Source organism: Ictidomys tridecemlineatus, chromosome 5 (genome assembly GCF_052094955.1).
Source record: "Ictidomys tridecemlineatus isolate mIctTri1 chromosome 5, mIctTri1.hap1, whole genome shotgun sequence".
Lineage (NCBI taxonomy): Eukaryota > Metazoa > Chordata > Mammalia > Rodentia > Sciuridae > Ictidomys > Ictidomys tridecemlineatus.
In genome coordinates this window covers 98,359,856-98,386,904 of record NC_135481.1, presented here as the reverse complement: position 1 = coordinate 98,386,904, position 27,049 = coordinate 98,359,856, and the positions used below count along the sequence as shown (strand labels likewise).

Below are 27,049 nucleotides of genomic sequence, written 5' to 3'. Positions count from 1 at the left end.
TTCTTGACCATTTATTTTCATTATTCCAGAAAGAAACCCCACTTCCCATTTCTTTCTCTAATTCCAGTCTGGGACATTCACTAATCTACTTTCCATTTTTATGGATTTTCCTATTCTGGATATTTTACACAGACATCACGTGGCCTTTTGTGACTGGCTTTACGTGCATAACATAACACTTTCAAGGTCCACCCATGCTGTAGCCTATGTCAGCACTTGACTCTTTTTTTTTTGTAGCTGAATACTATTTCACTGTCTGTATATACTACATTTTGTTTGTCCATCATCTGGTAGACATTAGGTTGTTTCCACATTCTGGCTGTTACAAGGAATGCTTCTATGTACATTCATACACCCACATATATGTGGACATATGTTTTCATTTTTCTTAAATATATACATAGAAGCTGTATTGCTGGGTCATATGAAATCTGTATGTTTAATTGAGGAATTGCCAAACTTTTTTTTTTCAAAGCAGCTATACCTTTTTACACTGCTACCATCAATGTATGAACATTCCAATTGCTCGATATCCTTACCAACTCTTATTATCACCTATTTTTTGATTACAGCCATCTTAGTGGGTATGAAGTGGTATCTCATCGTGCTTTTGATTTGCATTTTCCCAATGGCACATCTTGTCTTTATTTTTGGTACTGTGATACAGCTACATCCCCAGGCCCTTTAAAAATTTTTTAATTTTTGCAACAAGTTCTTGGTTAAGTTGCCAAGACTGGCCTCAAACTTGTGATTCTCCTGCCTCAACCACCTAGCCGCTAGGATTACAGATATGTGCTGCATTGCACCTGGCATCCTTTTAGGTACCAAGTGATCATTTATCTATCTTCTTTGCACCAACATCTATTGAAATCCTTTGTTCATTTAAGAAATTGGGTTACTTGTCTTTTGATTGTTGAGCTGTAGGAGTCTGGATTATATTCCGGATACAAGTCCCTTGCAATATATATGATTTGCAATTATTTCTCTCTTATTCTACAGACTGTCTTGAAGCATACAATGCAAAAATTCTGATGAGTTCCAATCTCTCTGGTTGTGTTGTTGCATGTGCTTTATGGTGTCATATCTTAGAAACTGCTGCTTAGTCCAAAGACATGTTGATTTACTCATAGGTATGTGTCTAGGAATTTTATGGTTTCAATCCTTCAGGTCTTTTATCAATTTGGGGTTAACTTTTGTGTATGGTATGAGGTAGGGGTCAAACCTCATCCTTTTGCATGTAGATAACCAATGTCCCAGTGTCATTTGTTGAAGAAACTGTTCTCTCTACACTGTATCGTCTTGGCACCCTTGTTGAAAATCAATGTCCACAGATGTATGAGTTTATTTCTGGACACTTTATTCTACCTATCTAGTCTATGTCACACTGTCTTGATTACTGGGGCTTTTGTGTTCACTATTAGTTTTTAACGCTGTTTAAAACTCTGGCTCAGTACTGCTCAGTCGACTGCTATTTTGGATCATCCATGCTGTTCCAGGTCTCAGTGCTATTCTTTATGGAGAACCTCCACAAAAACCTGAGTACAAGGAAGCTTTTCATTAAATGAAACAAGAGTCCTTAATAAAGTCTTTTCTTTATTCCTTTGGCCGAACTAGAGATTGAACCCAGGGGGTGCTCTACCACACGGCTATATCCCCAGCTATTTTCTTAGTTTTTAAGACAGGGTAATTTGTTAAGACTGGCCTCAAACTTGGCGATTCTCTTGCCTCAGCCTCCTGGATAGCTGATATAGGTGTATGCCATTGTACCTAGCCTTCTGTTTTTAAAACAGTTGTACTGTGAACAAAATCCTGAGATAAAACTTGGGGGGAGAATTTCATATGGTTAAAATAATTATACTTGGGCTGGGGGTGTGGCTCAAGCGGTAGCGCGCTCGCCTGGCATGTGTGTGGCCCGGGTTCGATCCTCAGCACCACATACAAACAAAGATGTTGTGTCCGCCGAAAAGGAAAAAAAAGATAAATAAATATTTTAAAAAATTCTCTCTCTCTCTCTCTCTCTTTTTTAAAAAAAATAATTATGCTTATGTCTACGAAATTTAAGAGTCCACATAATCATTTTTCTGTTGCAGGATAATCAAGAGCAAGTAGTAAATAACTTATGTAAATAGATGTGGTGTGTCATAATTTTATGCAGTACCTAGAACAAACATCATTTTCATTAACATGCTTAGTTTGTTTTTCCCTCTAGGGCTCATTTTTTCCATCTTCCTCATTTACAGTGGCCATGCTAACTCTTCTAGGAAGATGAGGATTCTCAAGTGTTTCTGAAATCTCCAGGTAATAGCGAACCCCCAAAACCCTGTATGCTAGGAGCGGGGACTGGGGCAAACTAGAGTCAGGACATGGAGTTGGTCTCTGTAGCAGTCATGAAGCTGGTGGCAGAGGCGCTGCCGAGAGCCGAGCACTCCATCCGCAGGGGAGGAGACTCTAGAGAGAAAACATGCTGAGACAGAACCAGAGAGGCCTTCCAACAAGGTTCTCCCCTTCTTGCTCAAGAAAAGAGCCGGCAGAGGCAGTGTGCCCAGCGAGAAGACCACCTCCCTGGTCCTCCCTGTTGCTAGGGAGAAGTAGGCAGGGAGCCGTGCTGGCCAATGACATTATGTTTGTCAGAATTGCTAGGCTCCCAAGGAAGCTTTTTAAAAGGAGGACAGATTGAGCTGGCATCTGTCTTTTGCCCGTCCCCTCTTCCTCCCTGGAACATGGACACAATGCCAGTAAAAACACTACCATCTTATGACCAAAAACCTGAAAGCTGATGCTTTAGGGTTAGTAGAGCAGAAAGACAGGAGCCGGCCCGGCGGAGATGCCTCTGAAGAGCCGCACCAGCCCTGGACTTCCTGTCTCCAGCTTCTGGACATGTGAGAAAAACAAGCCCCTGACTACAGACTGCCTTGGAGTGGTGGGGTGTCTGCTGCCTGCTTCCAAGGAATGCTCTCCTAACTCACCCAGGGGTGTTCCCAAGCCCTCCTGCTTTTGCTTTGCTTTCCCCTCCCCCCCTCCCCCCCCCCTTCTGGGAGGCCTCCCTTCCTTGCTTCATCCACATCCAAGTTCCTTCTGCCAATCACAACTGCTGGCCCTAAAGAGGCAGCTCAGGAAGTGTGGGGAAGACTACCACCCCCATCGGGGCACTGAGGCAAAGGCCCACCTTGTGCCTTAGCCTCCCTTTTCCAGGTCTGGCTCCATTCAAATGAGGGAAAGTTATATGACTGGATTACAAGGCCTGCCTAACCCGCCACAGCCTCACACCGCCAGGACTCCCTGGGGAGGACAGGAGATAAGGACCAGACACCGTGGGGAGGCGGAGGCTGCCGCCTGACCAGCAGCTACTTAGCTCCATTAGGAAAGGAAACTGATAAAACAGAATCACCTCCGCTGGCCCAGAGTCTGGACATTAAGAGGCAGTTTATCAGAATCTGGAATAAAGCTGCCTGCGTTAGAATTTTAGCTCCACCACCGACTGTGTGGCTTGGACAAATTACTTAACTTCTCTCAGCCTCAATCTTCTCTGATGCAAAATTGAGATAATAAAAACAATGAAACCCCCCATTTTTGTAGGGTGAAAGCATCCCATACTCAATCTGCAATCTTTTTATCTATTTATTGCTGTGCTGGGGATGCTAAGTGAGTGCTCTGTCACTGAGCGACATCCCCAGCCCAATAATCTATAATCTTCTTAAAAAATTCTGGCAAAATACACATAATGTAAAATTTACCATCTTGACCATTTTAAATGTAGTTTAGTGGTATTAAGTGTATCGACAATGCTGTGCACCACCCCACCACCCCTCTCTGGAATTCTTTGCTTTCAAAACCCAGCTACCCTTTAAGCACCAGGTCTCCACCTCCCACTCCCCAGCCCCCATTGCCACCACCCTGCTTTCAGTCTTTGGGCTGTGACTGCTGGAGCCGTGTAACAGGTTAGTGGAATCACATGGGGTCTGTCTTTTGGTGAGGGACTCATTTCACTTTAGTTTAACATCTTAAAAGCTCATTTATGTTGTTGCATGTGTTAGAACCTCTTTCCTGTATAGGCCCAGGGATACTCCACTGCACAGGGACACCTTCACTGCTGACTGCTGGCTTCTGTGAGTAGTGCTGCCAGGGACACAGGTGATAATATCAGTTGTGCCCCTGCTTTCAGTTCTTCTGGATATACACCCATAAGTGGAACTGTGGAATCCTATGCTAATTCTACCTTTTTTTTTTTTTGTACAGAAGAATGAACCCAAGGGCACTTAATTATTATGCCATATCTCCAGACCTTTTCATTGAGATGGGTTGTTTTTCTGCTCTTGAGGTAATCTATAACCTTTATTAGTTTAGTTTGGTACTGGGGTGATCTACCACAGAGCTACATACCCCTTTTATTTTATTTTTCAGACAGTCTTGCTAAGTTGCTTAGGATCTCCCTAAATTACTGAGGCTGGCCTTGAACTTATGATCCTCCTGCCTCTGCCTCCCAAGTCATTAGGATTATAGGCATGTGCATGGCACCTGGCAGAGGGAATCCATATCTTTATATCAATCCTGCAATATTGATATTTTCATGATTATTGTATAGATGAGAAAACTGAAGCTCAAAGAGGTTAACTGATTGATCCACTGTTGCCAATTGGGAAGCAACAAAGCCCACACAGGCAGGTCTAACCACAGAGTTATGTCCTTTCCATCCTGCATTCTTCTTACAGAACTTAGATATTATTACTGACAATGGCTGTATGGCCCTGAACGTGAAGTAGAGAAAGCATAACAGGTAAGGGTGAAATAAGAGGTAAGGGTTGAGAGAACATCAGTTTTGTTTTTGAGAATAGCATAAAAATATAGAACCATGATGACAAATTTTACACTGTATTCAACACTAGCTAGGATCTCTAATAATAGAATATGGTATTCAATTTTAAGTAGTATACAATTTAAGAGACATCTAAAGAACTGGAAAGTTCACAAGGATTTAAAAAAAAAAAACAGTTCAGTGTGTTCTAAAGCAAAAGCTCCTTTATGTGATAAAACTGAAGAGTTCCAATTGGTATAGAGAAAAACAAGTGAAGAATAGTCTTTCAAATAAACTGAACCTCATTTTAACCCTTAATAGTGAGATCCTTGAATGTGATCTAAAACAGAAGACCTTCATTCTGGAATGCGCATTGTAACAGGTTTCCAGTAAGGTTCTGAATGCATATCAGAGGTTGTTACCTAAAGAGTAGGCAACAGTCTTTCATTCTTTTATAGTAAATGGTTTTACAACACTGCAAGAAACAGGATAGAAAAATTAAGTAATTTATAAGGAAAGTTATTCTGATTTTGAAGATTTTTTAAATAAAATAATGATAAAAGATGATAAAATAAAATGAAATGTTAAACTTCATGGTATAAATTCTAAGTCTCAAGGGATTTAAAAAACATGGCAAGATACATGTAATTATATGAGTAAAGATTATTGGAGGAGATTAATTTAACTGGACTCTTATGACAGAAAGGATTTGCATATGTAGACAGGCATTCCAAATGCTAACACAATAAACAAAGGCAGAAATTTGAAATTTTACTCAGCTTCTTTTTTTCTTTCCTTTTCTCCCTCTCTCTCTCCCTCTCTCTCTCGCTGGGCAATCATCCTACCACTTAGCTACATCTCTAGCCCTCAGTCAGAATTTCTTAAGTCCCTGCTATGGACTGGGCCCTGTGCTGGGGTTTCAAACACACCCTGACTTCCAGGGAATGACACAGTCAGGCAACCCCCGAAGACCCCAGAATGTCAGGAATGCCATGAAAGAGGTGCTCCCAGAGTTCTGATGGAGCAGAGTCAAAACCGTCTAATTAGGACAGGGCTGGAGCAGGATGGGGCTGGACAGGAGAGAAGGAGGTAAGGACAATCAGAATCAGCATGCTGGGGAGTGAGAGGTGCCCAGACCCTGGAACTTTCACCTACTTAACCGAGCAGAGAACAGCAGGCTACACAACAGCGTGAGAATGCTACTTAGTTTCCAGATGCTAGCTGTCACATGCTTCCCAAAGCATACAGACACATCTTCAAACAGCAAGGTGACATATAAGGTATCTGGGCCCCTGCCCCAAAAGACAATCAGTTCTTGTCAAGCAACCCACTGAGAGAAGTCATATTTAATATTGTCTAAGGCATACAATTCATTGTCCTCAAAGTGATTGTTATCTTACCTGTGGATTGAATGGCCTACAAAGAGATTTAGACTACACTGGTTTTCCCACTTTACAAACTATAATCATTAAGGTGTACTACACAATATTTTACCTTCTTACAGATGATGCTGAGAAGTTGCCATATGCAATATGTTGCTCTGTTAGCTTGCTGAGGGTACTACTGTTTCATCTGAGGTACTCTAAATTTATGTAAAACATTTCCCTTGGACAAGAACTAGGAGAAAGCTTGATTTCCTCCCAGTATGTCTTTCTTTTTGATAGAGAACTTTTTCTCTATATTCCCATTTATCATGTTCTTGTCTGCCTGGCTGTCAGGAGACTCAGAACTAAATTTTACCTCAATTCCAGTAAAATTTTATGATCTTATATGTAAAGCAATTGAATTATTTTATTTTTTGGCCCTGAGCTTCCTTTTATATGTTACTATTTTATTACATGTGGTTTTGTATTTTAAGACCATGTGCTAAGAGATGAAAAGTATATGTTGTACCCATCTGAAGGAAACTGCCAGAAATGCCCAAACTGGCATCTTGGCATTCCCTAATCACACCGCAGTGGCATCAGGCTGACACTGTCCCACCTTTCGGCCCAGGAGAGACAGCTCTGAGCTCACCAGCAGCTGGAAGAATGAGTGAATGAATGATGGGAAGCAGTCTGACTGCATCTTCTGAAGACTGAAAGCAAAGGTAGAGAAACAAGCTCCCCTGGAGACGGCTAGCCACAAGTACAGCAGTGCTGTTAACCTGGGCGACAGCAGAAGCCAGCTGCTGAGGCGACAGATGACCTGGTCAGAGGGACCGACTGACAGAGTTGCCGTACAGCCAGGAGAGCTGCTAATTATCCCAAATAAAGTCGCAGGTTTTCATGAGGTCTGGCTCTCAGGCTTTTCCCCCCTGTGTTTACAGACAATAACTTCTCTTGACAGAGGTAAATTGAGGGTGTCTCTCTTCTTGATAATCAAAAGGCTATTGTGGACAGCTCAAATCCTCTGTGTAAAGAGGAGGGTAAGTATGTGTACACATGCACAATAGCGATTTATTTTGGAGAACAGTAAGCAAGGATGACTATATATAAAACAAAAGACTTAAGAGGAGTCCTGTTTCTTTTTCCTGTTTTGCACTGGAGGTTGAGGCCAGGGGCGCTTTGCCACTGACCTACATCCCTGGTTCCTTTTTATTTTTTATTTTGAGATAAGGTCTTATTAAGTTGCTCAAGCTGGTCTCAAACTTGCAATCCTCCTGCCTCAGCTTCCCAAGTCACTGGGAATCCAAGTGTGTGCCATCACACCTGGCAGAGGAGTCCATATTTCTAAGAAACAACTTTAGTTTCGAAAATTCCATTTCCAATATCTGGCTAAAAACTATGACCAGTTCATTACCTAATAATAATTGCAGCTCAGCCATCACAAGTTAAAAACTCTTGTCAAATCCCCAAATATCTTCATTTGTGCTTGTCACATGTCTTAATTTCCCTACGAAGCAAATATGAAGTGAATGGAAGGGAGAATTTTTCAGTATACCAGAAATAAAAAGTAGTGATTCTTGGACCTAACAGCAAGAAACTAGCAACAACACTAGAGCAATTTCCACCTGGATGACTTTCTTCTTCACTTCCTCCTATAACTGGGTTGATTTCCCAACTTACAGCCCATATCATGCTGGGGGCACGGGTTATGTTTTATTGATGTAGCTATGGGGGTAATTCACACATTCAAGCTGCTCCTCTCTGGAGTCAGATAACTTGATTACCCAGACTTAGGTTTCAAGAGCAGAGAGCCCCTTGATACCTACGGTGGTAATTGGAAATACCTACATGTTTGAAAGATGAGAACAGAAAAGAATAAGTGACTATTGTTTCAGTTTTACTAGCGATGCTCTTCAGTCTGAGAACTTGAAGGAGACTGAATCTCTTCTTTATAATTTGAAAGATTAAAGGATAAATATCAGTGCCGATCATGTCAACAGGGCAATATACACTTCAAGTCATCCTTCCCTAAGCCCTGCAATTAAACACCTACACTCCTTGGGCTCAGTGCAAACTCTACAGATCAGGTAGGCAGAGTTGTAAATATTTCCATGTGTAAAGCTTGCTTTTTCCAAAGGCAGGCATGGCTTAGCATGCCATTTTCTTTCTTCAGAATATTCAGGAAGAATTATGTCCTGAGGACACAAGGACGGTAAAGCAAAGGTATGTGGCTATAACAAGGATCCCATGAAACTAGCAGGAAGGTGTGTGAGTCACGGGATGCACAGCCCAGAGGATGCACTGATGACCTGGATTGAGACATATAAAGACTCACCAAGAGGGCAATGTAACCTGGGTTACTTGCATAGTTCAGGGCTACAAGATAGGACTGGCTCTTCCTTCACTCAAAATGAGCGGATATTATACAGGACCACACAACTCTGCTACAAGATGCGGCGGTAGGTACGAGTCCAACAATCCAGGTGCCAGGCATTTTTTTCCAGGAGGTGTGTGTGCTTCTGTAGTGTAAGTGTAATTTGAGAAAGCAGCCACTGCACAGCCTCCTCTCTTTATAACAAAGTAGTAATTGTTAACAATCGAAGATTCATCACTCTTCTCTTGGGATTTCGCCAGCTCAGCAAGAGACAATATCAATTTTCAGATGTTATCTTTCTCAGTAGCCTATTTCTTAATCCATTTTAGAAACAGAGTTCCTTGGTTTTCTTTAAGGCATACGAATCTCCTTTGGGTGGGTTCTTAGAAGTCCCCTCCCCACAAACTGAAAGCCAGGGTGTCTTCTCCCCAACTCACAACCAGGTAGTTCAGCTACACTGGAGATTTGTTGCCAGATCTAGAAATAGTTTACTAAATGAAATGAAGGAGGCCTCAGGACAGGAAAGCATGAAATGTCAATGGCTGGCAGCCAGGTGACTTTGCCATGTAGAAAGATCTACATCCTTCTTGTGTGGCTGCAGCCAGATCAAGGCTAGCAAACACACATTGTTAAAACATCACTTGTGTAACCAGACTATAATGAAGCGCTATGACAGTTGCTTAGAACTGGGTGACATTAACCTAATTCATACGTCTCTGTGTGTGTGTGTGTGTGTGTGTGTGTGTGTGTGTGTATATTTGCAAGTTCCTGGAAATGAAAATTAAAGATGTTCTTCCTATTGATGTTTGTTTTAATTATGTGCATGTTGGATGTGGTAGGGAGAAGTCGGTGTGGTTATAGGAAGAAAAGAGAAAGAAGCTCGGAAAGAAGTTGATTACACTCAAAAGTCCCAGAGAGGAGGTCACACTGCATGCCACATGGTCACTGGTCACAGGAAATCAGTGTTGGTCAAAAGACAGAAGACAGAGTGAGGGGAGGGTCTTGGCCAGAGTCTTCACTGGGTAATATAAGACATGGCAGGCAAACAGGTTAGGATGGGCTCATTGGAATAATTCCAGTGGGCTCTGGAATTCCAGGGTGGTCTCAAGCTGCCCAGCCATGGGATGACGAGGGCAGGAGAAACTTTGCCTGGTGTGGGAGAAATAAATAAAGAGGTGGCTGGGTGTACCAACTTGGGATTGGCTTGTTTCATATAAAGCCCGTGTTCATGGCCAGTTGTTAGTATCTCCAGGAATGAACTAGCTCTGTGTGGGGACAGCCCCTCCCCCGTTGGTAAATCATCAAGAATACAGTTCAGATAATGGGCATATATATGTAGTTTATAGAGCTGACATAATGCAGTAAGACAAATATAGATCCCGAGTAAACAGAACCAGGTCTGCATTAAATGCGACACTTGCCTGGGGCAGCACACAGGGTCTCAGACAGGCTTTAGTTCCTAATATCCTTCAGCACTGTGCCCTCCGTTCTCTGATACGGACAAGCCTTGTTTTCTCAGTATTCACGGCGGTTAGGCAAACACACTGCAAATCCTTTAATCTAACCCATCCACCTCCCTAAACCCATTTAAAAGAAGGTTCTAGGACTGTCATAACTGGCAAAGATACTCGTTTATGATTATGGCTGAAACGCATCTCTGTCATCTACACTGTGTTCAGGACAAAAAGCAAGCATGCCTCAGGTGATAGGCTGTGGCCTCTTGGGGTCTGCCTCCTCACTCTGTAAGCCACCTAACTCCCCTGCCCCAGGAGAGATAGCCCATTGCTATCTGCCACACGCCAGGGTCATGGGCCTGCTGTGGGGGCCTCCCAGTAGTGACTCTGGGCCATGGGAGGCTGGCTTCTGGGGTGCCCTGGCCTCTGCTCTGCCCTGTGCACCCACGTGCTGTGGCTTGTTGTCTCCCCATCTCAGCCAATCCAAGGCCCAGCCTCAGCAGCACAGCTATGCACAGCGCAGGCTCAGAGGGCTGTGCTCGCTACCGAGGTATCCAAGTTGAGAGAGAGGCTCTTTCCCCAGGCTTCTTTGCAAAGATCCTACATTGCCAGGTACTGTTCAGGGTGGACTGTAAGAGATATTCATGAGAGAGGTTCAAGAAAAGAGATATTAAACTGTGGCTGGTCCAAGTCTCACAGCATTGGAAGCAGATGGACATGAGTACTTCTTGGCAGGCCATCAGTTTGGTTTGGAGCTTGATGTCACATTCATTCTTCTGGCTGCCAGTCTCCTGAAGGAAATATTGACCTTCTCACTTTAGTTTTCTATATCTTGAGTTGTTCATCATCGGACAGGCTGCTAAGTATCAGTATTAAAGGACCACTGGCTAAGTATCACTATAGGCTATCTTCAGTTTCTCTGGTACCTTCTGGTAGCTAACCAAGCCATGGATTTGGCGTTCCCGTCTCTCTTCTCATTCCTTTCTGGAAAGAGTTTAGATGGGCTGGGGAAAGATATTTGAAGTTTTCTGATCCAATGTAAATGAACCCTGTGGTGGGTAAATAATTTTCCTCTTTCCTTTGCTCTCCTGGGGTATTTTAATGAATAATGCTTCTCAAATAAGTATATAAATATTCCCCAAGAGATAAGGAGAATATTAAGCTCAAAGCATGTGTGCCATTAATATTTTGTGTGTAGGGGAGTGCAAAGAGCAGAGGAATCATCAGAGCCTTGAGTTTTCATAGAATTTTCTGGAAAGTTTTGAAGCCCACAGCTGGAAAGAAAATACTGAGGGCAGCATTAGTGAAGTGTGGATACAGCTTCACAAGATCAAGTTTGACAACTCCTTCAATGTATGAGTTTTTTTTGGATGGGTGTAGGATGGGGCTTACAGTTTGTTTTGCTGCCAATTACAGCATATATTATTTAAAATAACTCAGCAAAAAGCATAATTTATCAACCTCACCAAGACGTTAAAGAAAATTTTTTGTTCTCTCCTATCTCCCATTATCTGAAAGGCCAGTTCACAACTACCTAACTTTAGTCTCAAAGCCTTCTTTAATAAATATCCATTCTCTATCGAGACGATTGCAACTTGATCTTCAAAAGATCATGTTTCCCAATGTATTCAGTTACATCATTTTACCTGTGATAACTAGAGTATGGCTTTAGTTTCTTTCTTTAACTCAAAGACCCCATGTTAAAAAAAAAAACAATCTCTAGTGATAGTAGAGAAATTTCTTACTGCCAGAGCGCCACCTACTGGTACATCATTATAGGAGCAAGCTATTTGTATCTAAACTTTGACCTATGGTTTTGGAGAGTTCTGAGCTTTGGTTTTATTAAGTCCCAACTTCACTGTCATTTTTCTTCTTTTGGAGGTGCGGGGGATGGAACCCAGGGCATCATACGTACTAAGCGCATGCTCTACCAGTGAGCTACATCACCATCTTCGTCACTGTCACTTTGAGAAGCTAACACTTCTTTTGACAGCTGCTGAGTCTCTTCCATAAAGTCAGAACGTGATAATGATTAAAATACACTGTTATTCTTACTATTACCTTAAATTGGCCCTGACTTCACCGACTTTGTTTTTCTCTGTCCTATACCTGTAGCAAGGGCTCCAGATTGTGTGGGCAAGGGTTTGGATCTGGCGAAAATAACTTGGGGAGCTTCCAAAGATCCTGAAAAAATGGAAAAAAAAAATCCCTACTTAACAGTATATTTGATCTTGGCCCAAAGGACAAGAAGTAAAATCTAAAAGTAGGTTATGGGGATCATCATTCTCACAGATGCTGCCACCCCACTTCCTGCCAAACACCAGAGCTGTGGTCTCTCTTTTGCTTTCTAACAGCACAAGTGGGTCATCGACCCAAATTCCTGGGCCCTGGCCCTGGGGAGTGAGGAACATTTAGGGAGCAATAAAGGACACAGGATGTAGGCTAGTCATTGCAGGGTTTTTAAAAAAATTTTTAAAATTTTAACCTCTTATACTCAGATCCACTAGCTGCTCCACCAACTCTATAATATATAGTGAAAAGAGTAAGAATCTGATAATAAAAATATGTCATTCTAATGAGAGCTGCCGGGCACATAATTTCACTTGAAAGTTAAAGTAACTTCTAGATCCTTCAGGCTTAAGCTTTGCTGGCTTTGCTTTATATTGTATATTAAAGTAAGTTCCTTTCTCTTGTTGCCTCAGGGGACAATGGGGAAGTGGGCAGGCAGGCTCGCTAGGTGCCGCTGCCCTGCGTCCACACAAAGAGCACAAAGCTATGGCACATTTAGGGCTCGAAACAATGAACATTTAATAAGACGCTGCTTCTTACTTCTCGTCAATGAAATCCATCACTGATTTTCAAGAGCCTATTAGGTTCCTTGCACAAAATACTGACCAATAAGAGCTTAAAAATAAGAGGTGGGGGCACAGTCCAGGATGGGAGGGACCTCCGCAGGCAGAAGCTAAGGGACAGGGATGAGGGCAGCTGGTCTGGCTTCGGACCCTACAATAATGGTGGTTGACATTATCAAATCAGCATGAGAGAAATGTCAGTTATCTAATCTGTGGCTGTCTTCTATTTTTGTTCACTATTAGCACTTCAGAACTCCAGAAGATTGCCATGGTTATAAAGAAGGAAAGCCAAGGACTTGGCTTTGGGCCAAGAGCCCTCACTCCAGCTTCCTTCTCAAATTTCTAAATTTGCTGACTTTACCCCTTCCCTTCCACAGCAAAATTAGAATATTTAGTGGAAGGTAAGGAAGTCAAGGAAAAGTAACCTGCACGGAGTATTCCAGGCACTCTGCTGGGCGCATCCACATTCACTACCTCATTTAATGTTTGCAATAAACAGAACGTAAAGAGCCCACGTCAGTTGGGAGTTGTTTTTCAATAGTGCCTGGGATGAGCTACTGCCTTATTCAGATAGCCTGAGGAACCAGTCACACATCAAGCCTGGCTAGCCATATGGAGGGGAAGGGTCAAGCGCCAGGAAACAAAACCTGCTATAGCCATGGGCTTGTTAGCACCATGCCTAACCAACTGAGTCTACTGGATGAGACTGGGGCTAACTATCTTTTGAAGACAGTTCAGGGATTCCTGTACAGGTACAGACTTCCAAAGTCCCTTCCTGTCTTCTCATGGGGGCTGTTCTCCCTTCTTCTAAGTTTAAAGAAAAATGTAGCTACTGGTAACCTAGACTTCTCATAGGCCACCTTTGGAACCTCTAGAATAGTTGGTGAAATCTAACCAAACCACAGAAGACACAGGATCTGCAACTGGACAATAATGTGCCGGTTACTTGCTAATGGTATGAATGACCACACCAGAGTTAGTCACTGACACTGTGAAGGCTAGATGCCGTGGGAGGTATGGGAAACACCTGACCCTCACTGTGTCATGATCATTAGTGCTTCTTTTAACACTTCTTGGTCAAGAACACCAGGGAAGTCAAAGAAGAGAACAAATCCAAGGGCATTTAGAGGCCCAGAGTCATCAGCTGACAAAAGCAATCAGTAACAGGTACCCTAAACAAGGTAAGAAGAATAATCTGCTTGTTACTGTCAGGTGGATAGGGGCAAAGGTCAATCTTAGAGGCCAGGGAGAAGTATGACTTCTCTTTGCTCCACGGTTTTACGCTAATACCAAATTCGGTAGACTAGGCCAGAGGTAAGGTCACCAAGGTTAAGTAGACCTAATTTATGGTCAAGATGTTGCAAGCCTGACTCACATGACCTCTCACATTTCTAACTTCCTGGGCCAGAGGGCACGCAGTGGTTCAGCTCAATTCTTGTCAACTAAACGGCGTACACATCAAGTTCTCCGGGTCTCCTGGAGCTGCCAAGCACAGTCAATTTCTCTAGTTTAAGCAAATTTGGAGAGCGGAAGGGGCTCTTAGAGCCTTTGTCTCAGGAACACCTTCAAACTCGCCCATGATTCTCATAGCCAGCACTTTTCTTCCATTTCAATTCCTGGTGGAAATTTTAATTCCTTAAAAACGAGTGCCGTGTTCTAAAGGCTGGAGATGAAACTGAGGGGTAGAGCGCTTGCCTAGCAGACACGAGGCCTGGGTTCTACCCTAGCACCACAAAAACCAATCAACCAACAAATAACAACAAAACCCCACTACCATGTTCTAGCAATTCTTTGGAGAGGGTCATGAGTACATACCTATCAAATATTTCTTATATTCAGGTTTAAAATTTTAAAGGGAGAACAAATCCTTATACTCTTATCATCATATTAATATTACCTGACCTGGGTGTAGGTATAGGGCCTTCCATGTATAGCACTTCATTTAATCCTCACAATAAGCCTAGGAGGGTTATTTAATTATCCCTATGATACAGCCAAGCAGCCGAGCTTCTCAGAGATGTTGTGGTCACTTTAAGGTGCGTTATGTCAACCCCTCACTCACACTCCCCAGCCCCTCCCTGAACTCCTCCAGGGGTCCTCATCGCTGCCAGGGCAACAGCTCCGTACTTGGCTCCTAACAGACTCTGCCACTTCATAGCCTTCTCTTGCCACCGCCAACTCATGCCTGCGTCCCTAGCCACGCTGACAGGAGGGAACCCTGGGCCTCTGCACACACTTCCGCCTCTTCTTGGATCTCCATTCCTCTCCTGGCTGAGTTGTCCACGTTCAAGTCTCCCAAAAGATGTGGGTCCCAATACTGCCCAGCCACTAAAGTTATTAGTGTAACTTGAGACATATTTCATCCCTTTAGACATATTCTGTCCCTTTGTTTCTTTGGTCATAAGTGGGGAATACAGTTCCTACATCACATCCCTGTTCAGTGAACAAATGACTTAAGACCTGTAAAGCATTCCCAGCTGAGCTGGACACACGGCAAACGCTCAAAGTTGTCTGTTACTCCATATGTCCCTAGTACCCATAAAGACCCAGGAGGTTACCTGCAGCACACTCCCTGAGGACGTTTCTGTCTCTCTGAGTCTGTGGTTCCCAGAGTGGACACTGTACCCTATACCCTGTGAGTACCTCAGGGCCCAGCAAGTTACCTTCTCCATAGTAGGAGCTCAATAATCAATAGTCATCAAATTGAATCAAAGTGATTTCATTCAATTTTCTGATTATTTAGTGTGTTTTTTATGAATTATTGTTCATACAACACTAACCCTGGGCCTCCACTGCTTAGCTTACACCTAGGCTCTGGATCCACGCGTAACCTCCCTCAAGTCCACAAACTCTCTGAGCCTCAGGTTTCCCATGTTCAGGGGACAAGAAGGTCCACCTCATGGACTGTTGTGAGGATTAAGTGAGAGACATATGTGGAAACATTAACAGTCAAATACAGGGCGTTTTTACTAAATGCTGCAAATCTGATAGCATTCTACCAGACAGGCAAAAAATGTCTATCTAGGCTGTTGCATTATTTAAAAGGAGGACGTAACAAAAATGCTTGTCCCAGTGCTCGCAGAGCCTGGGCATTTGGTTATTTGAAACTGGAACTCCGGTCAGAAGCAAAAGAGAGAAGATGCCAAGCTGCCACCTTCCTGCCACCTTCCTGCCACCCCACCTACTGAAGGCCTGCTGGTCACTGACCTGTGGAGCTGGTGATGGGCATAAAGGCTGCAGAGTTAAGGCTGCTCTGGAGTCCGTTCAGCTGCCCTTCTGCGGAGGCCCCTCTGAAACACAAAGGAGCTGGGTCAGACCTGCGGACGGGAAGGCGAGGCCCAGTCCAACCAACTCAGGGCTCTGCCTCTTGCTCGTGGTGTTTCCTCTCACGCAGTTCATTCCTGGGCTTCTTTCAAGACTGTGTTCAAATGTCATCTGATCAGAGAGGACGTCTGTGACCCAGGGATACCCTTTTCCTGAACTCTTACACAAGTCAAGCTTTAGTGTCCATTTCTCCCCACTGGAATGTAGCTTTAAGAAAGCACAAGTGTGGGTCACTGCTGCGTCTCCAGGGTCTGCCACATGAGAGCTACTTGATAAATGGTTGTTTGGTGAGTGAAAACGTTAAGTTCCTGGTGTTGACTTAGATAAATCAAAAGACGACACGTTTTACAGACACTGTATTTCATGTGGAACGGTGGAATTCACCGTCATTGCACCCACCATGGTCGTGTGGCACTGTCAAGATATCTGTGGTCCTCCCTCCCAGCAGCTAGCGAGAAGAGGCCAGGAATGCTACCAAGCATCTTGCAGGACACAGGAAAGCACCCAAGCAAAAAATTACCTGGTCCAAAATGTCAACTGTGCTGAGGATGACAAACCATCACACAGCACCTCTGCTCACACCAACTCTGACAGGAAGCTGGACAGAGCGTCACTGGTTCTCTGTGCAGAGGGCCCTCGGTTACATGTCTCAGAAATGCCCTACAACCATGGCCAATCTCCTTGAGGCTCTTATAGGTCTCTGGAACTCTTTCACTGCAGTTATCAGAATTATAATTGTGAAATCATGTACAGCATGGCTCATATCTGTCATCAATGCCAGAATGTGAGCACCATAAAGACACGGATCGTATTAGCACTTCTGTATCTGCAGGTCTCTAATGCGGCATTTTATGCCATATCAGATACATGTTTTTGGAAGGAATTTGACCCACTGTGCTCATAAATACATTTATTTGATGGGCCCATCTGCCTTGATTTTTTTAGTTGATATGTTCAAGTTTTACTTGGAAGATTAATAAAAAAATCACTCATTTTTTTTTTGTAGTTGTTTTTTTGGCACTGGGGATTGAACCCAGGGACACTCAACCCCTGAGCCACATCCTCAGTACCCCCCTTTTCACAAAATTTATTTATTTACTCTAACTTTTTATACACGACAGCAGAATGCACTTCAATCCATAATGTACATATCGAGCACAATTTTTCACATCTCTGGTTGTTTACAAAGTACAGTCACGCCATTCGTGTCTTCATACATGTACCTAGGGTAATGATGTCCATCCCATTCCACCATCTTTCCTCCCCCTATACTCCCTTCCTTCCCCTCCCTCCCCTTTGCCCTATCTAAAGTTCCTCCATTCCTCCCATGCTTCCTCCCTACCCCCATGATGGATCAGCATCCAATATCAGAGAAAACATTTAGCTTTGTTTTTTTTTTTGAATTGATTTACATCATTTAGCATTATCTTCTCCAACTCCATCCATTTATCTGCAAATGCCATGATTTTATTCTCTTTTAATGCTGAGTAATGTTCCATTGTGTATATATATCAAGGTTTCCCTATCCATTCATCTACTGAAGAGCATCTAGGTTGGTTCTACAATTTAGCTATTGTGAATTGTGCTGCTATAAACATTGATGTGGCTGGGTCTCTGTAGTATGCCCAGCCCTTTATTTTATATATATATATATATATATATATATATATATATATATATATATATATATATTTTTTTTTTTTTAATTTAGAGACAGAGTCTTGCTGAGTTGTTAGAGCCTCGCTAAGTTGCTGAGGCTGGCTTTTAACTCAATGATCCTCCTGTCTCAGCCTCCCAAGCTACTGGGATCACAGAGCCCAGCTCTCTGTTTTTGTTGAAGCAACACTCAATCTAATCCTTCCTCTTCCAACATCATTTTCCACTCATTCATTCACATAAAAAATACCCAGTATTCCCTGGACACAGACCATGAGACAAATGCTAAGGAAAAAACGCACGAGCGGTGGGAGAGGATGAACCAGGAGTGTGATTTGGCTAGTGAGGGGACAAGGGTGGCCTTTCTGAGGAAATCATTCTTCAGTAGAGTCGAGATATTACGAGAAGGCACCAGCCCAGAACAGGGGGCAGGGCAGAGCTTCTCACGAAATTACATCAGGATTCTGAGCCAGCAAGGGCCTAGAATGTCCCGGAACCAGCCGCAGGTGTGCGTGTGTGGGTGGGGCTAGGCAGGCAGCTTTTGCCAAAACTTCCTCAACAGAAATCACCTGAGTTACTTGCTTCCAGGCTCTTCCTGTGGAGACACTGACTAGTGGGTCTGGGAGTGGGTCTGAGAACTTGGCTTTTTACAGCACCACAGATGATTCCCATCTCCAGCAAAGCTGGGGGGCGGGGGGCAGGGGGCGGTGTACCAGTGAATAGGTGAGAAGAGGCAAGAGTGGGGCGATGGAGAGGTGGGCAGAGTTTTAGGTGCCCAGTGGTCCCTACACCCCTGAAAGAGAGCACCCCTCGAGGCCCATTGGAAATGAGGATCATGCTGGCTTGTGGCCTTCCCTTTCCTGGGCCAGCTGCAATCTGGGGCCCAGGCGCGCCACCCCCACACTCTCCCTTTGAGGACAGAGAAACTGTGGAGGGAGAAGAGAAAGGAGCAGAGGGCTTCTGCCTTCTCCCCCAAGCCTCCCCCAGGACAGCCACATCTGAAAGGCTTACGCGTTTTATTTTAGCCCCATATGGGCCCATGAGCCCAAAGTACCTGCTGACCGACATTTACTTCCAGGTCCCAGAGAAAAAGGGAAAGTCCTGAGGGCCTAGGATGGGCTCCTTCCCTTGTGGAAGTTCAAGTCCCTCAGGGCTGCTGTGCTCTGGGGGAAAGCCCTGCATGTTAGCAGGAAAAGAGAAGCAGGAAGGCACACTCCTTGGCTCCATGGTGAATGGGCAGCTGCCTGAGGAGAGGTGACTCCAGGGTCCCCAAACTCTCTAGCCCTCTCCTCCTCTCTGCAACTCCAACCCAGCCCTCACCCTCGCAGGCTTCATCTCACCTAAGATCTCCTGGCCCTAGGCCCTGGGCCCAGGTTGGCTCCCTCTTCCATCCTCTTTCCTCCCATCAACTCCCCCCAAGCCCTGAGAAGTGCTGAGTTGCAAGTTGAATCTAATGGTTCTATTGTTTCTTTCTTATTCTGGGGATTGGACCCAGGGGTGCTTTACCCTGAGCTACCTCCCCTGCACCCGCCTCCTTCTTTTTGAAATAGGGTCTCACTAAGCTGCCCAGGCTGGCCTTGAACTTGGGATCCTCTATCTCAGCCTCCTGAAGGATCTGGGACTACAGGGTGAGCCAATGTGTCTGGCTTTATTCTATTGCTTCAAACAGGAGAATCCCCCTTTGGTGGAGTAATGTGTCCATGGCAATATGAAGGGAAGTTCTTGAGTGAATTTTCCCTGGCAACACTGGTGTACAAGATGGTTCAGGTCTGTTGTTACTCCCTCAGGCACACTACCAGAAAGATGCTTTTGTTATATTAATATCATTTCCTTGGGAAAATGCACTCCAACTTCTGGACAATCCACTCCTATATGAGAACTTCTGAAGCAGGTTTGTTTGAGCTGCTCTATTACTTTGTCTGTGTCTCTGCACCTGGGAACACCTGAATTTCAGAACATATTTACACCGGAAGGATGGATCTATATCCTGGATTGTCTTTTGGTCTGTTACTGTGTAATAATAGCATAACAGGACTACTTCAAAGGGTTCTAGAAGATCAAGATGGTGAACGTAAAACACATCCTAGCACAATGACGGGTGTCAGAGTACGGACTAAACAAACACTATTACTTGTGCTGCCATTTTTACTTAGGAATATCAACAGCACTCTATAGTCATGATAAGCCTCTCCATACAGAAATATCAAACTGGATGACTCACTGACTCCAATGTATGAAATATTCGTGCTAAACTGTAGGGGAATGACCACATTCCAGAACCTGGAAATTAACAGCAATTTGCTATTAAAATCAACCTATAAGACAGAAAGCTCATGGTCAAAATTACTCTTAATATCCCATAGGAAGAAAGGCCTCATTTGATTGACAGACTCTCTCTTAATAAATCTAATATGTACATTTTTTTCCCCTGCTAGCAAGAGAATGAATCACTGATCCACTGGGCACTAAATGAAATTGGAGTCTGGTCTTGAGGGGCTGTGCTGATAAGACATTTATCTTTACACGTGAGGACGGCAGTACAGAAAGGCGGATGGGAACTGACTGGAGGAACAGCGCATGTCCGTCTTCAGCTGTGTGGAATATGGGATGGCGCCAGCCACTGTACTGAGATTATAATTGTCCTTCTCTTAGTAGCTGCTGTGCAAAGCTGAATGAGAATTTGATGCAGCGGTACTCATTACCTGATGTGATCCCAGGACACGTGGAATATGAAGAAGGGGCCAAAGGTGAACTCAGAAAAACTGGAGTTATAAAAGTATTAAGAGTTTTACAGGCAGAGACGCTGAGAAGACAGGACGGGAACAGTGCTATTAACTTTAAATCATACCCGGGAAGGGCAGTAAGACGTGAGCACCTAGCCTTTAAGTGCTCTTCTCAGCAATGGAGCAGGTGTCTTGGAGATGGAAAAGTGTTAGATGCAGTCAAAGGTTGAGAGCTATGTGCTCACTGAACCCCGGTGATGGTAATGGACCTAATTCAGGTCCTTCTCTGCCCATAATTTTTAAAAAATATTTTTTAGTTGTTAATGGACCTTTATTTATTTATTTATTTATATGTGGTGTTGAGAATCAAGCCCAGGGCCTAACACATGCTAGGCAAGTGCTCTACCAGTGAGCCCCAGCCCCAGCCCCTCTGCTCATGATTTCTAAAAACCGCTTAAGAGCAAGCTGCCCGATTCACTGAGCCACCTAAGAACTATACTAGTAACGTGTCCGTGTGTCACAGCAACAAAGAATTAGGAAAATCTCCTTTACTACTGACACATGCCTTTCAACTAAGGTACACCTTTCTTTGCTCACAGCTAGCACCTGCGGTTTTCTTAAATATTAAATATATACATCCTAGCCCAAAATTTGATTCCATGCCTACCTACTCTGACCTTTCAAATTTTCTAACATCTAAGAAAGTGCCGGGAATGGGCATTATTCCTACCTGGAGGGGGCAGTTCTTCTGGGCCTTCAAAGAAATTATTCAACAATGAATTTCAAACAAATAATGTCCCTATGAAATACTACCTGCATTTATCATTTTGGAAGATTTCTTTTGGTGAAAGTCTCTATGTAGGGGACACAAGCCACCTGAGTGGTGGCCCCACCTGTGCAGCCTCAGGAGCACACCCCACAGCTGTCTCTACAGCCTCGGGGGTGGGTGCAGGGCAGGAGCCCCCTCATCCATTTTGCCGGTGTGGCTTTGGCGTGCTTTTCTGTCATCTTCATGTCCTCGACTTGTGTCCTCTGTCCAGTCTCTGCCCGCTGTTTTGATCTGTGGGAACTTTCTGAAAGCGACAGGCTTTCTTTAAGGCTGGCTTGTTCGTGACCTGGCCAGGTTGCCTGCCGTGTTTGCTGCGCTGTTTCTCTTTGGGCTCTTTTTTGAGGCTTTCCCCATCTCTGACCCCGGGGTACTGGTTTCTATTTCAACAGTGGAGTCAAAGCTTATCTTGGACTCTTGCCACCACACAGAGATGGCCTTCTGTGGAGGGCAGTGCTCAACTGTACACGGCGAGCAGAGGCCCGGGCGGTGGCAGAACAGACATGGTCGCATCTGTGGAGGTTCCAAAGCAACAACACTGAAGGTCCTCATTTTTATAAAATAATGGTGACAATCAGCCTCCTTCAATTCCCAAAGGAGAGAATAAACCCCAAGAGTGCAAGGTACGCTGAAGAAACAAATGTCCAGAAAGGGAACAGTACCCTGACTTTTTTTTTTTTTTTGTGAATGTTTACTTTTTGATTAAATATCTTCCACCTTTCCTACTCGAGCACCCGCCAGCACACAGGGACATGCATCTCTTTCTTTATCAATCAGTCCAGAGATTCTATATGCATCTCAGAGAGCAACAACATGCCGATCCTTAAAAATAACCACTGGAACTTTATTAACTACGGTTTAGTTCCAAAACCAATTCAGGAAACATTTACTAGAGTTGTGGTAGATAAAACTCCATTTTATAAATATTTAACACACTATCCATCCCACTGCATTTTTGGCTACATGTCTTTTTGTTCGTGAAGTTATTTACGTGGGCCCTTTCTTCCTGTGGGTTAATCTTTTCAGAGGCAATACTCTGTTGCTTCCTGTTAGTCTCAGTCATTTCTTCAACAGGTGTTTAGTGAGCACCTACCATGTACCAACAAGGTTTAAAGGGCTGTTCTCTCAGTTTCCACCAGGTGCCAGTTTGTTCGAGGCCATTTCTGTGTTTTTTTTTCCTTTTCTTTATTTTCATTAGTTTATTCTCTTGTCCTTTTACAGATTTTCAAATTAAATAATTAACTCACACATGTTCGATCTTTCTAGTCTTTTTGGATAAGTGTATTTAAGACTAAAGTTTACTTCTGAGGATAGTTTGGACTAGGTCGCCAATTTGATACACAGTACTTTCACAGCCCTTCAGTTCCAATTATTTTATAATTTTCACTATGACTATCTCTAAAGGCAGTACTTTATTTCATGAAGTTTCTCAACTTCTCCATCTTAAAAAATCTAGTTATTTTAGATGGGGTAGAGAGAGAAGATGTGAGGGAAGGAGAGGAGGGATAGTAGGGGATAGGAAAGGTAGCAGAATACAACAGTTACTAATAGGGCATTATGTAAAATTGTGGATGTGTAACCGACGTGATTCTGCAATCTGCATTTGGTGTAAAATTGGGAATTCATAACCCACTTCAATCTAATGTATGAAATATGATATGTCAAGAGCTTTGTAATGTTGTGAACAACCAATAAAAAAAATTAAAAATAGAAAAAAAAACTAGTTATTTTTTCAAATTTACGTGAATTCTGTTTAAAGAGCATGAATCATTTGATACTGTTATTTTGAAATATACAGAGCCTTCATTTGTGACACAGTATGCACTAATTATTTTTATGCACGTTCCATATTTAGTTGAAATGAATACATATTCTCCCCTTTTGGGTGCAGGAGTCTATACATGGCTATCAATTTTGTCAGACTGTGAACTGTGACTCATAAATGGGTTATAAAATCAATTTAGGCACTCACAATCAGCATCTAAAGCATCAATAGAAAATACTGCTTTATTTCACATGCATATACATATAGGTCTTTTTACTGGACTGTATATTAAATGTGGTTTTTCTTATTATGAGTGATGGCCAAAAAAGATTAAAAGCCATTTCTGCATTTCAAATATCCAAATGCTCAGTAGCATTTGACTGAATTACCTATCAGTTACTAATAGAAGTATATTGAAATAAATCATCCACAATGACAGATGATTTACCCATTTCTCCCTGTAACTGTGTCAGTTTTTGACTTATAATATTTTGAATATATAATATTAAGTGCATACAAATGCTTTTCTTTATCCCTCATGATGCCTTTTGCTGAATTCCAGATTATTTAATATTAATATTGCTGTGCCAGTATTTCTTCAAATTAGTATTTTGTGGTTTGTATTTTTCCAATCATTTGTTTTCCATCTTCTTGTGAGATCTAACTTTAGGTATGTCTCTTTGAAGCAGACTATAACTGAACTTTTTAAAAAGGTGCAATGTTAATGTTTATTGTGACTGTGCATATATTTCTACTGTTAGTTTTTCTTTTCTCTTTACCATCCTTTTCTTTTGTTCTCTTTGCCTCCTTCCACTAGATTCACAGGATTTCTACATTTCCCTTTCCTGTTTGTTTGAAAGCTATAAAGTTATTCAATATTTCAGTTCTGCCCTTGAACTTCACACAGACCCTGCTATACATCAACTACTCCCAAATGCACTTGGTTCCTGTATCTTGTCTTCATTGTCTTAAGGACATTCTATCTTTATGTAAAATGACAATTTTCATAGTTCTTAAAATTTATTGACATTTCATAAACATGTTGTCCTTCACTGTTTCTTGTCTTCCGATGCTTCTGAGTTCACTTTTACCTCATGGAGTCTTTATTACATATAAGTTGTCTTAGTGAAGATCATGTGTGATCTCACAGATCCCCCAACCGAGACTGAACTAAAAAAAAAAAAATTTTTTTTATTTTGCCTTCACTCAAGTGACAATTTGGCTATATATAAAATTCTAGACCGAAAAATCCCTTTACCTCAATATTTGGCATTAGCAATTGTATTCTAGCATCTATTACTGTTAAGAATGTAGAACTCTGTGCTGCTTTGTAAATTTTCTCTCAGGTGGTCTATTTATTTATTCGTTTATTTCATTTTTGGTAGTAATACAGATTGCCTTTTTTTGAGTTGTAGAGTGTGGCCTTGAATTTGTAATCCTCTTGCCTCAGCCTCCTGGATAGTTGGGATTACAGGTGTGTTCCACTCTCCTGACTTATCATTCCTCTCATTCCTGGGTGGGGGCCAGGGGGAGGGGTGTTGATCCCAGGGCATCCTGCATGCAAGAACTCTATCCCTGAACTATGCCCCCAACCCCTAAGATTTTTCTTTATGCTTAAAGTTCTGAAGTTTCACTATGACATGTCTGGAGGTATACTGATTTGGGGTCTATGAATGATTTTAGCTCAGGATTCATGTACTCTTCAATTCTGGAAAATTCTCAGTTATTGTACTTTCAAGTACTGCTTGTCTACAGGTTCTGATATTCCCATCAGAGCCCCACGTCATGGTCCATAGATGCTCCTATGAGCACGTGATATAACATGTCTGACCATTCAAAAATATTGATTTATCTATGAGGAGTATTCCAGCCACGGATCTTGTTGGTCACCTTATTTAGTAGGACATCCATTCATGTTTGGAATTTGGGGCCGCAGGCTCATTTTTGTTGTTTTCACGGTGCTGGAGAAGGAACTCACACAGGCTAGGCAAGCACTCTGCCACCGGGCCACAGCCGCCCCTGCTCCTCCTGCCATCCCGTTGCTCTGCTCCCTTATTCCTCCCTGTGTGGAGCTTTAGTGCTGCCGCCACCACTGCCCCAACCCGGTCTGGAATCAGGTTTTGTAGTGGCATTTGGAGCCCCTGCTTCAGTCCTGTTTAGAAACCCTGTTCTGAGGCCAGGCTGTGTCCCTGTTTCCTGACCCTGTGGTCCACAGTCTCAAACAGAGATGCGGCCTCGGGGGCTCACGCCGGTTTCACTGTCTTCCATCAGAGAAGCCCCTGGCATCCTGTTGGGTGTTTCAGCCTCGGGGATGCTAACATTGGGTCTGGATGATTCTTCACAGTGAGGGACTGTCCTAAGCTTTGCAGGACATCCACAAGCACCTTCAGCCTCTGTCCCCTCAATGCCAATGGCACCCCCAGTTATGACAACCAGACCTGTCCCCAGATATTGCCAAACATTCTCTGTGGAGAAAAATCATCCCCAGTTGAAAAATCAGTTTTTATTTTCAAACCTGGCTTTAGCCTCTCCTCCTAGCAGGGCACTTCTGGGCCCAAAATGCCACAGGAGCTGAACATGACGTTGCCCCTGCCTGCTTCCAAAGCAGAGTTCAAATTCTAAGGCCAAAGAGATATTTCCCTTATTCGAAAGCACGGTTATGCCCTGATGGGGTTCTTCTTTAAGAGTTTTCTCTCTCACTAGGGTACAGGAAAGCGTCAACTTTTGGAGCCAACCTGACTAGAAATCACTAGGTCTAAATCTATTCTTTTGTTTGAAACTCATCCTTTGCCTTCAAAGCCTAGAGTTATTAGTGTCCAGGAAATCAGAAGGTGTTTGGTTTCCATAGCCATGCTAGCTAGGACCGAATCACACTTATGAATATCAAGTTACCAACAACAAAAATGTGATTCTTTTTCTTTTTAAACTTTTTCTTTTTTGGGGGGTGGGATACTGGTAGTTGAGCTCAAGGGTGTATTACCACTGAGCTGTATCCCTAGTCTTTTTTATTTTTTTAAAATTTTGAGTCAGGCTTTTGCTTTTTAGGGCCTCATTAAGTTGGTTAGGCTGACCTTGAACCTGCACTCCTCGCTACAGTTGCTGGGACTATAGGTGTGCAACATGGAACCCAACTGTGATTTTATTTTTTAAAAGTATTTTTTTTTTTAGTTGTAGTTGGATGCAATATATTTATTTATTTATTTTTATGTGGTGCTGAGGATTAAACCCAGGGCCTCATATGTGCTAGGCCAGTGCTCCACAACCCCAGCCCTGTGATTTCTTTTAATAGGGAATAACAGCATCAGCAAATTTCAAGTCCACCAATCTGCACATACTGGACATAATATGTCAGGGGAAAAACACTATTTCATTTAATCCTATTAAAAACCCTAAGATGTTTGATATATAACACATACCTTATATATAAATGTATTTTTTACATACATTTTGTAAACATATACATATATATGTATATATACATATTCTGTAGTACCCAGAGGTACTTTACCACTGAGCCATGTCCCCAGCCCTTTTTGTTTTTTATTTTGAGACAGGACCTCATTATGTTGCTGAGGCTGGCCTTGAACTTGAGATCCTCCTGTCTCAGCCTCCAAAGCTGCTGGGATCATAGACATGCCCCACTATGATATTTAACAGGTAATGAAACAGAAGCTTAAATGTATCTCTAGGTAAGTCAATTAAGTAAAAGAGCCAGAATTTCAAATTCTGGGTGATTAACAATTGTGTTCTACTGCCTTCCAGATGCTACTCTCTATAATATAAATAAATTGTTATTTATTCATCCTTGAAGTATATACTTTGATTCAAAATACTGTCACTGCTGCTGCCACCACCTCCACCTCTGCCTCCACCATCATCTCCTCCACCAGCACCATTTCCATCTCTATTACCACCC

The 27,049-nt window shown here is 42.9% G+C and overlaps 1 protein-coding gene and 1 long non-coding RNA gene across 24 annotated transcripts in view; one reads left to right on the top strand and one right to left on the bottom strand.

The window, feature by feature from the left end:
• Positions 1-27,049, bottom strand: part of Ttll5 (tubulin tyrosine ligase like 5) — a 260,216-nt gene that overhangs the window by 19,973 nt on the left and 213,194 nt on the right. For 15 of the 21 annotated variants that reach the window (XM_040276119.2, XM_040276120.2, XM_040276129.2 and 12 more), the window contains 2 exons: positions 16,047-16,129; positions 12,049-12,171 (listed from right to left, as the gene is read on the bottom strand). The exons of 2 other annotated variants lie outside the window; for them this stretch is intronic. In XM_040276119.2, the coding sequence (XP_040132053.1) occupies positions 12,050-12,171; positions 16,047-16,129 (205 nt within the window). In that variant the 3' untranslated portion in view covers position 12,049. The remainder of the gene's footprint in view (positions 1-12,048; positions 12,172-16,046; positions 16,130-27,049) is intronic. 4 more of the 21 variants (XR_005729960.2, XM_040276121.2, XM_013356849.3 and 1 more) reach the window with 2 other exon arrangements.
• On the top strand, positions 2,459-7,063 carry LOC120886841 (uncharacterized). Of its 3 annotated transcripts, none has more exons than XR_005729965.2 (3): positions 2,462-2,879; positions 4,053-4,106; positions 4,237-7,063. It is a non-coding gene; the product is annotated as an uncharacterized LOC120886841 (long non-coding RNA). The 3 variants fall into 3 exon arrangements; XR_005729962.2 differs by having other exon boundaries at positions 2,465-2,879; positions 4,053-4,131; XR_013439147.1 differs by having other exon boundaries at positions 2,459-4,131.